The sequence below is a fragment of the Typopeltis vanoorti genome, chromosome 22 (genome assembly GCF_054136105.1).
Source record: "Typopeltis vanoorti isolate ZY-2024b chromosome 22, IOZ_Tvanoo_1.0, whole genome shotgun sequence".
NCBI lineage: Eukaryota > Metazoa > Arthropoda > Arachnida > Uropygi > Thelyphonidae > Typopeltis > Typopeltis vanoorti.
Window position 1 is genome coordinate 52,429,436 of NC_143570.1, and position 12,974 is coordinate 52,442,409.

General features: G+C 37.6%; 1 protein-coding gene across 1 annotated transcript in view; it reads right to left on the reverse strand.

Moving 5' to 3' along the window:
* Mettl4 (Methyltransferase like 4) overlaps nt 1-3,088 on the reverse strand; it is a 76,668-nt gene extending 73,580 nt beyond the window's left edge. Inside the window, exon 1 of the mRNA XM_090412237.1 lies at nt 2,651-3,088. Coding sequence (XP_090268363.1) covers nt 2,651-2,881 — 231 coding nt within the window. The 5' untranslated portion in view covers nt 2,882-3,088. The remainder of the gene's footprint in view (nt 1-2,650) is intronic.
* Nucleotides 3,089-12,974: the final 9,886 nt, after the last annotated feature.

Here is a 12,974-nt window from a genome sequence, read left to right on the forward strand (position 1 = left end):
CAAAGTTTGAGCATGAAACACTTCACAACTTGGCTGTTTGTATATAGAAGCTAATGACATCACATTAATTGCCTTAGTGTCATATGGAAATATGACTTCTGCATTACTTCGACCTTGCTATCAATTCTGGATCTGGCTCCCACTGATGAGACCTCAATAAAGGTCGAAACTGGTCTGGATAGTGGCTCTTCCCATAATGCACAGCTTTATACATGTCGATAGGGTTATATTTATTGAATTATGGGATACTAAGGCAAATGATGTGAAGGCATTAGCCACTATATACAAATGGCACAGTCGTGAAGTTACTTCATACACAAAGATGAAGGATGAAACCAAGAATATAATTTCTTGGCATCTTTAATTTATAGTATAACCAAGTGAAAAAAAAAAAAATTCAAGAATCTACAGATAATAATAATAATAATAAAGAATGTTTATAATATTAATTCATGGGACATTATTAACATACTATTACTGAATGTCAAACAACAGATGTAATACACTGCCATTAATTAATAAGTAAGCCTGACAGGAATATGTTGACTGAGGTGTTTTATCTTGATATAATTTTCACGCTCCTATGGAAAGGGATGGGATTTCAGAAATGTGAGATGAGTAACTCCAGAATGACATTAACTCGAAAATGAAGTTAAATAAGCAATACCCTTACTGAAAAATTTTGCCTTTTTCAGAATAGAAACATAGAACCTTAACCTATTTAAAAAATCATCAGACTAAAAAAAATATTTAATTTCTGAATTGGATCAGTTTAAAGTACAGTTGGATGAACTTTGTATGTACCTCCCATAATGAGTCTCTGGGGGGTCAGATGCTAATAATAATATTACTTGAATGCTGAAGAACACACAGACATGCAGGGATAGAGAGATTATTGCTACTCTTTATTAGGCTATAATAAGACCACACATTTGGTTTACTGGGCAGAGATTTGACTGCCTGGTTTTATTGAGGATGTGGAGATGACGAAGAGGATCAGAGATGAGTGATTCAGATTGTGATAGATTGTCTCTGTAATGCTCCTTATGGGGACAGATTGAAGAACACACAGACATGCAGGGATAGAGAGGGATTATTACTCTTTATTGGGCTATAATAAGGCCATATATTTGGCTTACTAGGCAGAGATCTGGTCACCTGGTTTTATTGAGGATGTTGAGATGATGAAGAGGATCAGAGATGAGTGATTGAGATTGTGACAGGTCATCTCTGGAATGCTCCTTATGGAGACAGATTGAAGGTCTGTGAGTTACAAAGGCTAATTGATGGGTGAAAAGAGGGACATGATAGAACCATGTAAGTTATTAAGAGAGTTTCAGAAGATTGACACAAAAGACTTTTTAAATACATGGTAGGAAGTGAGAGAACATAGGATCACCCCTGAAAATTATGTAAGAATGTGGTTAGCAAGGGAGTGAAAACTAGAATTTTTTGCTTGGAAGGTACTGATTGAGTAGAATGGTTGCCAGAAAAATTTGTGAATGTTTCATCAGTGAATGAGTTCAAGGAGAAGTATTATTATGTGTGACACTTCCAGGGAGTCCAAAGACTCATCGAGGGAGAGTGTGCCAACAGCATCGAACGATTGAACCCCTTCCAACTACTAACTGCTGCGCTCAAACTTGCTTAACTTTTTGTGAGCCATTAGTAGCAGGGGCTCTACCAATCGACCAACCTTTGCTAGCTAATATGCTAGGTAATATGTGAATAATGTGAAAAATTTGTGAATGCTTCATCAGTGAATGAGTTCAAGGAGAAGTATTATTATGTGTGACACCTCCAGGGAGTCCAAAGACTCATCGAGGGAGAGTGTGCCAACAGCATCGAACGATTGAACCCCTTCCAACTACTAACTGCGCTCAAACTTGCTTAACTTTTTGAGAGCCATTAGTAGCAGGGGCTCTACCAATCGACCAACCTTTGCTAGCTAATATGCTAGGTAATATGTGAATAATGTTTATTGCAGTCTCCCACGATGGGTCTTTGACTCCCTGGAGATGCCCAAGGAAATAATAAATAAATAAATAATAATAAAAAGCAATGCGATTTGGAGAAAGATAAAATATAAACTTTTATAACAGGGGTATTGGACTTAAAAATTTGCACTGCAAATGCAATAAAATCAATCTTGGATGCCTTATATCCTTATGTAAATATTTACCATGTAATTCTACAATGTCACCTAATAATATAATATAATCTAACCTAGAATGCACCAAAATTCGCTTCTGATTTAAAAAAAGAACCCAGAAAAGAAGATAAACTAATATCTAGGAAGCACAAATCTAGTCTGGAGATTTTAATAAAAGATTAACTTCCCATTCCCAAACATATAGAATAGGAAGTCGTTACTGTTGTCAATCCCAAGGAAGACTAATTCGTAATGAAGAAAAAAAAAAAGGGGGGGGGGGAGATTTGTGTTTTTCATTTACTCAAGGGCTTGGTGATTTGCATGTTGAACTATCACAGCTCATAAAGTAGCTGTCCACATTTTCCTCTGCGCTTCCAGTAAATACGAAAGCTATGCTCCGTTATGGTTAATGTTACTGGAATACACTTCAATAAATTCGAAAAATGGGCTCTTTCTGCCTGGTTTGGCCAATAAAGAATAAACGTAATTTTTAATTACCTTATTCTCCATTCCATCTTGGCAACCAAATTCTCGCCGTACCTTTGCTGTCACTTCACTATCCATTAAAAACGGCGTGTTTATTTCAAAAAAGTCATGTTTAAAATGAAGAGTATGCTTTCTATCACGATTGGCACTAGCTGTAAAATCAATGCATGTTTTAAACATTTGATCCACAAACAGTTTATGGTTCAGAATCCAGCCGTATTCACTTTCGCCAATAATTGACATTACTATTATTAAAAGTGATCTTATAATTTAACTCCAACAAAATCAAAATATAATATTTACATCCTGCGGCTCATCTAGGACCACCGATGAAAGTACAAAACAAATATACAGAAAAACTATCACTCCCCGATTTCAAAGAATCCAAGTATTCATAGTTCAACGGTATTATTTTTTCTTTTTGTAACTTATTTATTAATTAATTATTTAATAATAATAATTAATTTTTTTTAAACATGTATCGACAAGAGTTACTAGGCGATCAACATTTACTGGAATGCGATATACCAAGTTTATTTTGCTACATAGCCTGATTATTCTGATTTACCTTCGTAATAAAATTGATTATCAAATATATGAGGCATCATTATTCAGTATTAATAGCCTAATCATTTATGGCAATAAATTAAACAGTGCTTAACGTGTCTTATGTGCGAAAATCAAAAAATCTTGTTGCAATTGCCTGCAACTATGCAAGTTTAAAGAAGGAGAAGTAGGTAGCGCTGTTACTGCAACAGCTTCCCGCTAAAGTAATAGTACTCCCTCTTTTTTGCAAAAAAATCTTTCGTCTTCCCCAATACTTTTCATAAAACAATATTAGCCTATAGTTTTCATAGCATGTATTGGAGAAGACGAAAGGATCCTTTCCATAAAGATGTGCTTACAGTTTTTGATAATACACAATTATACTTCAAACTAAATGTAAAACTGCACACAGATATTCATTTTAAAGATTACGAGTTTTAAATTTCTAACTTAGTATACTGATGACAATAAAAATAACAATTATATTGACCATTGCTTCTTCCACTAATCTTATTATTATTATTATTATTATTAATCAAAAAAAAATCAGCTAACGCCTTTTTATTCCCCGTATACGGGGAGTAGGCAAGGCCATTTAGCCCTATCTAACTTTTGGAGACTGAGTGGGCAGTTCAATCTCCACTGGTACCAATCAGAGATAGATGGCCCAAGGCTATCACTAATTAAGCGGTACTCAGTGAAGAGAGACGGCTCAAATGTGCCGCCATCTCATGGTCCCTAACCCTAACACAATATATTTAATGTCTGAAATAATGTGGGTTCTACGGTCGATTTTCTTGAGTTTACAGGACGAAAAACCCGAGTTTCCGGGAGGAAAAACCTGCTTCCCCGTGCCAGAGATCGACTAACTCGGGAACCGGTCGAAAAAAGGCTTAGAAAAATTTCCTCTAGTCGCCGACTAGACTCGAAACCAAGTCTTCCTTCGTGCGGCCGTTGGCAAACGCCACATCCACTGAGCTACACAGGCTCTATTATTATTATTATTATTATTATTATTATTATTATTATTATTATTACGGGCAACTCCAGGGAGTCATTAGACTCATCGAGGGAGACCCAAATCACAACTATTCGACATTCATACAGTATCTATCATACCTCGCCTTAAACTCATTCACTATCACAGCATCCACAAATTCTGGGAGCGCATTCCACTCATTCACCACTCTAAAAGTAAAGAACCCGGCTCTAACACCTTTACTAACCACACTTTTGCCCAGTTTCCATGGATATCCCCTAGTTCTTCCACAACCAGTCCTGTTCTCAAAAATATCTTCTGAATTAATTTTATAGAAACCCTTCAGTAATTTGAATGTCTCAATCATATCTCCCCTCCTCCGCCTATCAACCAATTTTTGCAACCCACAAATCCTCAACGTGTTCTCATAAGGTTCATTCCACAGACCTGCTATCATCTTGGTCACTCGCTTCTGGATCCTCTCCACCTCCTCCCCATCAAGAAGAAACCTAGGTGACCAAATCTGGGCACAGTAGTCGCGATGGGGTCTTATCAAGGCTCGATACAGAGGAACAATAAACTCTTCAGAGACACTTTCTATGAGTTGAACTATGTCATCATCATTAACTTCGAGATTCAGATTATTTGCTAGGACCACAATTTTTTCACTCAATTTACAAAGGTCTTCATTTTTTTCAAAACTACCAAAATCGTGTACAAACCTTTTTAATGTATTTTTCCATATGCCACTTATACATTGATAGATAAGTTCGTCCCAAATTACAGCAATATTTTTAATGACACCATATAACTGTAGCATTTTGAATAGATTATCTCTTGGCACCTTTTCATATGCCTTTTGCGGGGTACAAAAGTTAAATATATATCTTTGTTATATTCCCACTGTTCCTCAAGTATTTCTGGTAAAGTGTAAATCTGATCCTGGCAGCCACTATTTGGCCTGAATCCAGCTTGTTCTTCAACAAGGTTCCCTTCCACAATCATTCTCAACCGTTTCTCAAGTATACTTGCATAAATCTTACCAGGAACACTCAGTAGGGAAATACCTCTGTAATTCTCACATTCAGTTTTATTTCCCTTTTTAAATGTGGGTACTTTGAGGGCTCTACTTCAATCATTTGGAATTCGTCCCTCTGTCCAGACCTTCGGAACTATACAGTGCAGCCACTGCAAGACTTTTATACCTCCACTCTTCAGTATTTCTGGTCAAATATCGTCTACTCCTGCTGCCTTTCCACATTTCAAGCTTTTGATGGCTTTTTCTACTTCAAGTATGGATATGTATTCCTGATTGCATGCCTGTTGAGATTTTTTTACCACCACTGTGTTATCATCACTGTTTATTTCATTTGCAGTTTTTCAAAATACTCCATACATGAAGGATATCTGTTTCTCCAGTTTTCATGCCACCTTTATCAGGAAATCAGCGGCGGCTCGTGGCCTGAAATCGTTGGGGTGTTGTAACTTTCGAAATATACATACACCTGTAAGTACAGTGTATACGTGAATGGATAAAATATAAAAATTATGGTAAAAATTAAAAAAAAATTAAACATGAAAAAATATTGTTTATTATCGATAAAATTATACAGTTTGGTATAATTCAAAATTATTTAAAAATAAAATCCATTCTTGTTTTGTTTCGACGAAAAAGGTCACCAAATTTTTCCTTGATATTTGTGTGACTGTTGAAGAATTTGTAGTTCACTTAGTCACTACTGTCATAGAACTTATTTCTTGAGATTGCATTTCTGAGGTCAATAACCCCAATAATGTTCTAAAATAAAAACTATTACAAATGTTATGTCTTTAATTGTAATGTCCAAATATTTAAAGAGACGGCGTAAACACTATAAGCACTACGAACACTCTATTACTGGCGCAAACTGCATATAAACAACAATGGAAATGTGCAACGGACAGCACCGCATTACGCTAATAGTTCGCATCTCACTATGATGTGCATATGCTTGCGCACGTAGCAACATGGCACTGTGGAAAGCGCAGTGCCGCTAGCGTCCTTCGCCCTCCTAAATGCTACAAGATGGATTTTTATTATTTTTTATACAAAATAAGAGAATTGTTTAGGATTGATGATGATAAAAATTAAATATTACAAGCAAATATAAATAAATTAATAAATATATAATTTAAATTAAGGGGATATTAAATCCCACATTGTTTTAAAACCGAATAAGAAACTCAAAGATCGGAATCAAAGAGTTTTAAATACTATATTCGGCATGAAACTCTTTGATTCCGATCTTTGAGTTTCTTAGTCGGTTTTAAAACAATGTGGGATTTAATATCCCTTTAATTTAAATGATGTTTTACATCGCGGAAATGAAGCCTATTGGCTCTTAATTTTAAATAATTAATAAGTATATTTATATATCGAGAAAATTGGGGGTGCTGCAGTTCCGCAGTGCCTTTGTACAAGCTTCCCCCTGCACCTTCATCATCTCTAATTCCTTTTAGAGCATTCTTTCCTCCATTTCTGAGATTTTTCAACAACTTCCAGAATATCTTGCCATATTCTTGATATTTCTTTTCTGTGTTCTTAATAGTCTTAAAAGTCTTCCATTTAACTTTTGTTTAGCTAGTCTTACACAGTGTTTAGCTTTCTTACATTTGTCTCTGTATTCTCTAAGAGCACATGCTGACTTATTTGCCAGGAACTTTGTCAGGTATCTACGTTCAGTATCCAGGTAGATACTGAACGTAGGATGATCTGGCAATTTGAGATTTAGCCCACCAAATTTTATTCTTATTGGCTTAAACCACACTACAAAATGATGGTACAATATCATAGAAAAAATCAGCTAACGCCTTTTTTTATTTCCGTATAGAGAGTAGGTAATGCCGTTTTAACTCTTAACTTTTTGGAGACTGAGGGGCAGTTCTAGCTCCACCGGTAGCCAATTAGTGATAGCTAGCCCAAGACTATTACTAATATCATGGCGTTCGGTGAAGAGAGGCGACTGACAAGTGCCGCCATCTTGTGGTCCCTAATTCTAACAATATGTTTGCTGTCTAAAAATAATATGGGTTCTATGGCGATTTTCTTGAGTTTACGGAGACGAAAAATCCGAGTTTCCTGGAGAAAAAAAACTCGCTTGCTCGTGCCAGAGAAAAACTCTGCAATCCGTCGAAAAAAGACTTAATAAAAGTTCCCCTAGTTGGGGACTAAAATCGAACTTATGAGCTACGGGCAATTTAGGGCCATGGAAGGCACATGCCATCTCCACTGAGTATATTTTATTAAACCAATAACAAATAAATATATAGTTGTAAAAATAAATACACCCTAAATAGATATACAGTGGTACCTTGGATTGCAAGTAACTTGGTCTGCGAGTGTTTTGCAAGACGAGCAAAATTTTTTAATAAATTTTAACTTGTTAAACGAGCGACGTCTTGCAATATGAGTACTGCATTACTATACGCTTTGTCTGCCGAGCGTCACGTGATCACAAACCGCTCGGGATTGTGGGTAATCATCTCGCATGCGCGGTCTCAGTCGGCATACCTCATTCGTATAGTCAACATTCGTGCTAGCGTTGTGACCACGTGCGTATGCGTAATGCATTTTTTTATTTTGTGTCCAAATGTAGTGACTGTTCTTTATTAACTGTACTACGACAATGGCCCCAATGAAGAAAAGGGTTGAAAAGGAAGGCGGTAAGAAGGAGATGATTACTGTGGAAGTTAAGAAGGAAATCATCGGGAAGCACGAACAAGGTAAGCAAGTGGCCGCCATCGCAAGATTTTATAAGAAGTCTACGTCAACGATTTGCACAGCATTAAAGAAGAAAGAAGAACTAAGGGGACTAGATGTAGCAAAAGGAGTCACGAGAGTATCAAAGCAACGGCCACGTATTCTGGAAGATGTAGAAAAGTTGCTTTTGGTGTGGATAAACGAGAAGCAACTAGCAGGTGATACTGTGACCGAGAACTTGATCTGTGAGAAGGCAAAGGCCTTGTACGCCGACCTCGTAAGTAAACTGCCAGGTAGGTCTACAGAAAACGAAGAAGGCTTCAAGGCGAACAGGGGGATGGTTTGATAACTTTAAGAGGAGAAGTGGCATCCATAGTGTGAGGCACGGAGAGGCTGCGAGTTCGGACGCAAAGGCAGCTGTGGCGTTCGTTGCCGAGTTTCAGAAGCTCATGGTTTCCGAGTGTTACCTGCCGCAGCAAGTTTTTAATTGCGATGAGACGAGGCTTTTTTGAAAAAAGATGCCAAAAAGGACCTATATTACAGCAGAAGAAAATGCAATGCTCGGTCACAAGCCCATGAGAGACCGTCTCACCCTCTTGCTGTGTGCTAATGCAAGCGGTGAATTCAAAGTCAAGCCCCTGCTCGTGTATCATTCTGAGAATCCACAAGACTTCAAGAAATGCAAGGTGCAGAAGAGCCAGTTAAACGTTATGTGGAGGTCCAACAGCAAGGCTTGGGTCACTCGTACCTTGTTTGTTGAGTGGATTAACGAGGTCTTCGGTCCTGCAGTGAAGAAATACCTTTTAGAAAAAAAAATTGCCACTCAAAGTCTTGCTGGTTATGGATAATGCACCTGCTCATCCTCCAGACCTTGAGGACGACTTACTGGAAGAATTCGCGTTCATTAAAGTCAAGTTCCTTCCTCCCAACACTACTCCATTACTCCAGCCCATGGATCAGCAGGTCATTTCGAACTTTAAAAAGCTTTACACCAAGGCACTATTTCAGCGATGTTTTGAGGTGACCGAAGGAACTAACCTTACCCTCCGAGAGTTTTCGAAAAATCATTTCCAATCGTAAACTGCGTCAAGATTATCGATAACGCCTGGGATGGGGTCACCAAGAGAACCCTTAATTCTGCTTGGAGAAAACTGTGGTCTGATTGCGTTGAGGGGGTTTGCTCATGAACAGGAGCTGCCAGTTATCGATGAAATTGTGTCCTTGGGGAAGACCATGGGACTGGAGGTGAATGAGGATGACATTCAAGAGCTGGTGGAGGAACATGGCCAAGAGTTTACTACCGACGAAATGATGGATCTGCATCGCGAGCAACAGCAAGAGGTTATGGAGGAGATCTGGTCTGAGGAGGAGGAGAAAAAAATGGAGCCATCCATCTCTTCAAATGAGATTAGGGAGGTGTGTAAAATGTGGGAAACAGTGCGAAATTTTGTAGAAAAGCACCACCCGAGTAATGCTATAGCAGTGCGAGCGATGAATCTGTTTAACGACAATGCAATGTCATATTTCTGTGATATCCTCAAAAAGAGGCAAAACAAGTGTCACTGGATAGGTTCCTTGTTAAAGTCGCACAAAAAGAAAACGCGTCAACAGATAGCAGTGATTCCGTTAGTGACATTGAAAGTCTTCCTACCCAATGCAATTAATTGTATTTACTGTAATATGTAATTGTAATGTAATTAATAAATTTGATTGCTTTATGTATTTTGTATTACAGTAATCATTTTTATATGAATATTTTTGAGTTGTGGAACGAATCATCTGAGTTTCTATTATTTCTTATGGGGAAATTCACTTTGATATACGAGTGCTTTGGATTACAAGCACGTTTCCGGAACGAATTATGCTCGCAAACCAAGGTACCACTGTACTTACGGTATTGTTGTTGGTTAACTATTGATCCTATTTCATATTTTTAATTTGTGGGATATCTGTATTAAAATTCAGATATTCCACAAATTAAAAATATAAAAATGAATCAAAAGTTAGAATTAAGTAATAAGGCATTTTATAAAAGTAGTTAACATGAAACAGCCAGAATTTATAACAGTTCTTCATTTTACAATCTTTTATGGACTGAGGTAAGTTCATCTAAACACTTTCACAACATTTCAAAATGTTTGTGCTGTTTGTATGTAGACAAACACTGTTTACAAAAATGTTGCCGATTACAAGGAAATGAAAATTACTGCTGTAATTCACATTGTGAAAGTGATTAAGTGAACTTACCCTAGTATATAAAAGATTGTATATAAGTATATAAAACTATATAATATAAATATAAAATAAAAATAATATAATAAATAAAAAAAATATAAGTATAAAAAAAGTATATAAAACACAGAAATTTAAATATACTATTTGGAAAGATGTCACCAGACATCCCCATGGGCAACGTGCCATGCAGCGAGTCACTTGTTTGTAGCCGATATAAATTGGAGGAATATGATGCCCCAAAGTCAGTGCAAGTGCGTCCGGATGAAATGGCTTCGAGAAGAGAGCAGACGGAGTTTAAAAGTGATGCTGCGAAAGTCATGTTGCAGGCCGATTTGTGCTGCAAATTATTGCAAAATTAGGACATCGCAGGTCAAAAATCAGTGACAGCATACTGAACTGGAAGTGCATGCAGCCAACTGTAAGTGCTACTCGCAGTGGACCTACCACACCCACTGAATTTGAACATAGGGTGTTACAAAGGATAATACGTAAAAACTGCCATTCGTCGGCAAACACGTTGAATGCGGAATTACAGGAATCGACTGGAAAACGAATCTGCATAAAAGCATTCAGAACAGAGGCTCAAAACATTGGTTTCTATGTTAGGACAGTAATACGAAAGCATCACAATACCCGAACCAAAGTGCTGCGTCATCTTCAGTAGTGCAAGGAGCGTGTACAGTGCTAAATGGAACATGGAAAGCTGTATCATGGAGAGACGAATAACCCTACACTCTCTACCGAGCAGATGGAAAAGGGTGGTTCTGGTGGATGCCCGGTGGACGTCTCTTATCAGAGTGCATAACCACAACTATGAAATCCGGAAGTGTCGGTATAATGGTATGGTCCAGTTTTTCCGTTGACCTCGGACTTCTTTTTATGGTGCCACGAACACCGAACTCCGAGAAGTATCCGAACATTCTGGACAATGTGATCCTTCCTACCTTGTAGACTTTCTATGAAACTGATCATTGTCTCTTTCAGAAAGAGAATACAGTACACTTTGTCATAATGCTGATTCCGTAACTGCGTGGTTTGTGGATATGAACTTTACCACACTTGACTGGCCTTCATAGAGCCCTGATCGCAACCCTATTAAAATCTGTGGGACGAACTGGAGCTTCGGGTGAGGTCAACGGACGTCCGCTTCACAATAGTCCAGTACCTCAGTACATGCTTACAGGAAGAATGATCCAAAATTCCTATTAATTGTTATCGTGTTTGTATAAAGTATTTTCCGTAGGATTGCTGCAATAATCGCAGCGAAATGAGGTTCCTACATCCTAATAAGATGTAGGACCACCTTCCACGGCATCATGGATGTTTATTTATCACATTATGGTGTCCATTGACTTCTTTGCAAGCAGTGCATATTTCAGTGTTGTGTCATCATTAATATTTTCGCATATAATTTATACTAGTTTGTAAAGCTTTGTAACAACGTTTAGCATTATTTCATCATTTACATTGATCCAATATTTCGTACATGATTTATTTGAGCCTGCAAAGATTTGTAACAATATTCATTGATAAATAATACTAAATTGCCAAATAAAAGAGACAAAGGTTTGAGTTTAATCGCTAACCACAGGAACTTTTCGAGGGTTTTTTTCCCCTGACTTAATCGATCGTTCATCCAGGTAAATAGCAAATTACTATATATATAAATATTTTTTAAAAATTTCTTTCCTGCAGGAAACTCTGGTTTTTAATACAACTCAAAGATGGACTGTATAAGTAGCGCTGTTTCAGACGATTTCAATTAAGGTTAAAGAAAACGAGCGAGTGGCAGTTGCCTGCAATAGTCTAGTTCAAATTTCTTCAATTCATCGGTAGCCATGACCTCAACTATGGATGCAACCATTCGAACCCGACTGACTACTGATTTCCCAAAGTCAATTAAGGCCAAAAATATCCCATATACTGCCTTTGGGAAATAAAAGTTGTTAGAGGATTTACTTTTACTTACTTTATTTTATAATTTAGCATAATTTGTATTCCTACTTACAATAGATTTATGGAAATGGTTCTGTTTACTTGGATCCAATATCTTGTTTGTAAAACGTTATAATTAATTATTAGCTAATTTCTGTTATTAATAATTGTATGAGACCATTAAGGACATTTTGTTTTGAGGATTAAGTTGGTATTCAGATGTGAATGCTATAAAATCTTGGATTCCATCAGATTTTACAGTAATAGTAAACGATAGGTAAAATCAATTAGGCTGTTCAACAGAGCAAATTTTCAGCCCTGGAAAGAGCTTGGCCGTTCAGTAGTATTGAAGCGGGAGTTAAGCCAGAAGGCAAAGCTGGCTGTCTTCATTACAGTCTATGTCCCCATCCTCACCTATGGTAATGACCGAAAGAATGCGGACACGAATCCAAGCGGCTGAAATGAGGTTCCTTCGAGGGGTTGCGGGGCTGACAAAACTCGACAGAGTCAGAAGCTCTGCAATTCGGGAAACCCTAAATACTCAACCGCTGCTTCTCCGTGTTGAGAGATCACAGTTACGCTGGTACGGGCACCTGGTCAGAATGCCACAAGAGAGGCTCCCTCAGCAGGCCCTCTTTGTCAAGCCAGATGGTGGGCGGCCACGTGGTAGGCCAAGGACTCGCTGGGTAGATTATATCCAAAACCTTGGGTGGACACGTTTGGGAATCCCACCAGAACACCTGAGCTTGGTGGCAGAGGATCGTGACCATTGGAAGCTCCTGTTGCAGCTTTTGCCCCAACAACCCAATTAGGAAGAGTGGGCCTTGAAGATGTATGTATGTATGTATGTATATTTATTGATTTTACTTTTACAAAAAGTAACTATTTAAAAAAAAAAGATA